Genomic DNA, 2212 nt, shown 5'->3' on the forward strand with positions numbered 1-2212 from the left:
TTTTTTTTTTTTTAATCTAATGAATCAAATGCCTCATAAATCAAAATATTTCATCACATTGATGCCAACAAGAGGCCTTTTTTCACAGCAGACATTTTGACAGTGTCACTGTAAGAAAAGCACAGATGTAAATAACAAAATGAATGGAGGGTGAATTCCATTTAGCTGCTTTTGTTCCAGGGTCCTGTTATTGTTCACGCTGGCTTGCTGTCTCTCTGTCTCTCTGTCTCTCTGTCTCTCTGTCATGTTTTAGTAGGACAGCGTGGAGCCATTATTATTAATAACTCTTGTTCTTTTTGTACCATGAAAAGTCAAAATGTCAGCTGTGAAAAAGGTCTGATACACCCATTTATAAAAATGAAAGACATCTGAGTATAACCTGTGCTGCAAAATCTCTGAGGATAGACAAATTTATATCTTCTTTGATTATCGGACTAAAAGTCAGCGACATCTGACTTCAGCTGCTTCATGTGGAGATTTAGATGATGAGACTCACACAGGAATGTAGCTGTCTGTTGTCAGAGAACAAAGCTCGTCCTCTGTGTGTGTGTGTGTGTGTGTGTCTGTGTGTGTGTGTTGAGTCAGCAGGTGAATTAGTGCCACACACACACACACACACACACACACACACACACACACACACACACACACACACACATTCAGCATATTCACATACTGATAATTAGAACATCTCAGATGTTTGAATGTTCTGTTAAATGTGTGTGTTCAGGTTCTGGACAGTGACCGGTTGGTGTTGCAGAAGATGAAGAAAGCAGCTAAAGCCAAATACACATCAGGACAAGGTACACACACACACACACACACACACACACACACACACACACACACACACACACACACACACACACACACACACACACACACACATATTACTTCCTAACACTACTAATAATTATTTCCTCCCGCACGCTTGGATAAGTCCCTACACCACTCAAACTTACAGCTCTCACCCCCATCCTCAGGAAACCTGGTCTCAACCCAGACATCATGTCCACCTTCCAACCTATCTCCAATCTTCCCTTCCTATCAAACATTCTGTGACGTGTTGTCGCTGCTCAAATCAAGACCCACCTTACCTTTAACAACCAGTTTGAACCATTACAACCTGGATTCCACAGACTCCCACCAGCCACAACACACCACTTGAACAGCCCTCCTGAAAGTCACGAATGACCTCCTCCTCTCTTATCATTCTGGCCCACTCACCATCCTCATCATGCTTGACACATTTAGATCACTCATTAATAGCTTCCTCTTTAGATTAGCCTTCACCTTCGAATAATATTAAAAATCACCTGTTGTTATTTGCTAGTTTTATTGTTTCCCTTGTATTTATGCATTTTATGTATTGATTTTATTGCTTCACCTATTTTTTAACGTGCTTAATGTACTGATTTTATTGTAAAGTGACTTTGAGTATCCTGAGAAGCGCTATAGAAATAAAATGCATTATTATTTATAATAATATTATTACTACTTCTTTCTGTCAGACCACGTGTCTCACCTGGAGCAGTACATTCATTCGATGGAGAGGCTGTCTGTCAACTGTCACTCTAATGGAGAGACGGAGGTTGGCTCTGCCTTCTGCCGACTGGCGGACTTTTCTAAAGAGCTCCTCTCTCCCATGAAGAACCTGGTAAGACATCAGTGATAGCAGTATGATGTCACAGGATCAGAGGTCACAACTCCTGCACCTGATAAGCTTTAGAGCATCTCCTTTAAACCCAATGATTAGTGCTGATCTGGTCTTACTAAACTAATTAACAAAACATCAGTTAATTAACTAGATTAACTAGTCTATTCAAAACTCCCTCTAATTAAAAACCCATGGTTCCGGTTTACTGTTCCATTCCATACTCTATTGGAAAAATCTATTGAATTATAATTTGACTCCATAGAAAAATCCCTGACCTTCTTAAAAACCAGTTGGCTCCGGTCCTTTACACACTTAAATTGGAAAATTGCTTGATGAAAAACCAACTGGGTCTTACCCTGTCTATTCCAAACTCCACTGAGAAACACTCTAATTGAGAACCTATGATTTTCCATTGTGGAAACCTCTGATTAAGAATCAACTGCATGAGGCACATCAACCTTTAAACATCAAACAACATGCTGTGTGTTGCCCCTTACTATAGGCTATCAGTGGAAGTTACTTCAGTTATGTTTTTCAAGCAGATGTGCAAAAGTT

General features: G+C 39.9%; 1 protein-coding gene across 4 annotated transcripts in view; it reads left to right on the top strand.

Annotated features, from left to right (window-relative positions):
* Positions 1-2212, top strand: part of unm_sa1614 (un-named sa1614) — a 29449-nt gene that overhangs the window by 3752 nt on the left and 23485 nt on the right. For all 4 annotated transcript variants that reach the window (XR_006829125.1, XR_006829126.1, XM_046076299.1 and 1 more), the window contains exons 2-3: positions 731-803; positions 1512-1657. Coding sequence is in view for 2 of the 4 variants with exons in the window: in XM_046076299.1 (XP_045932255.1) it covers positions 731-803; positions 1512-1657 (219 nt within the window). In the remaining 2 variants the exon portion in view is untranslated. The remainder of the gene's footprint in view (positions 1-730; positions 804-1511; positions 1658-2212) is intronic.

Source organism: Micropterus dolomieu, linkage group LG18 (genome assembly GCF_021292245.1).
Source record: "Micropterus dolomieu isolate WLL.071019.BEF.003 ecotype Adirondacks linkage group LG18, ASM2129224v1, whole genome shotgun sequence".
Classification (NCBI taxonomy): Eukaryota; Metazoa; Chordata; class Actinopteri; order Centrarchiformes; family Centrarchidae; genus Micropterus; species Micropterus dolomieu.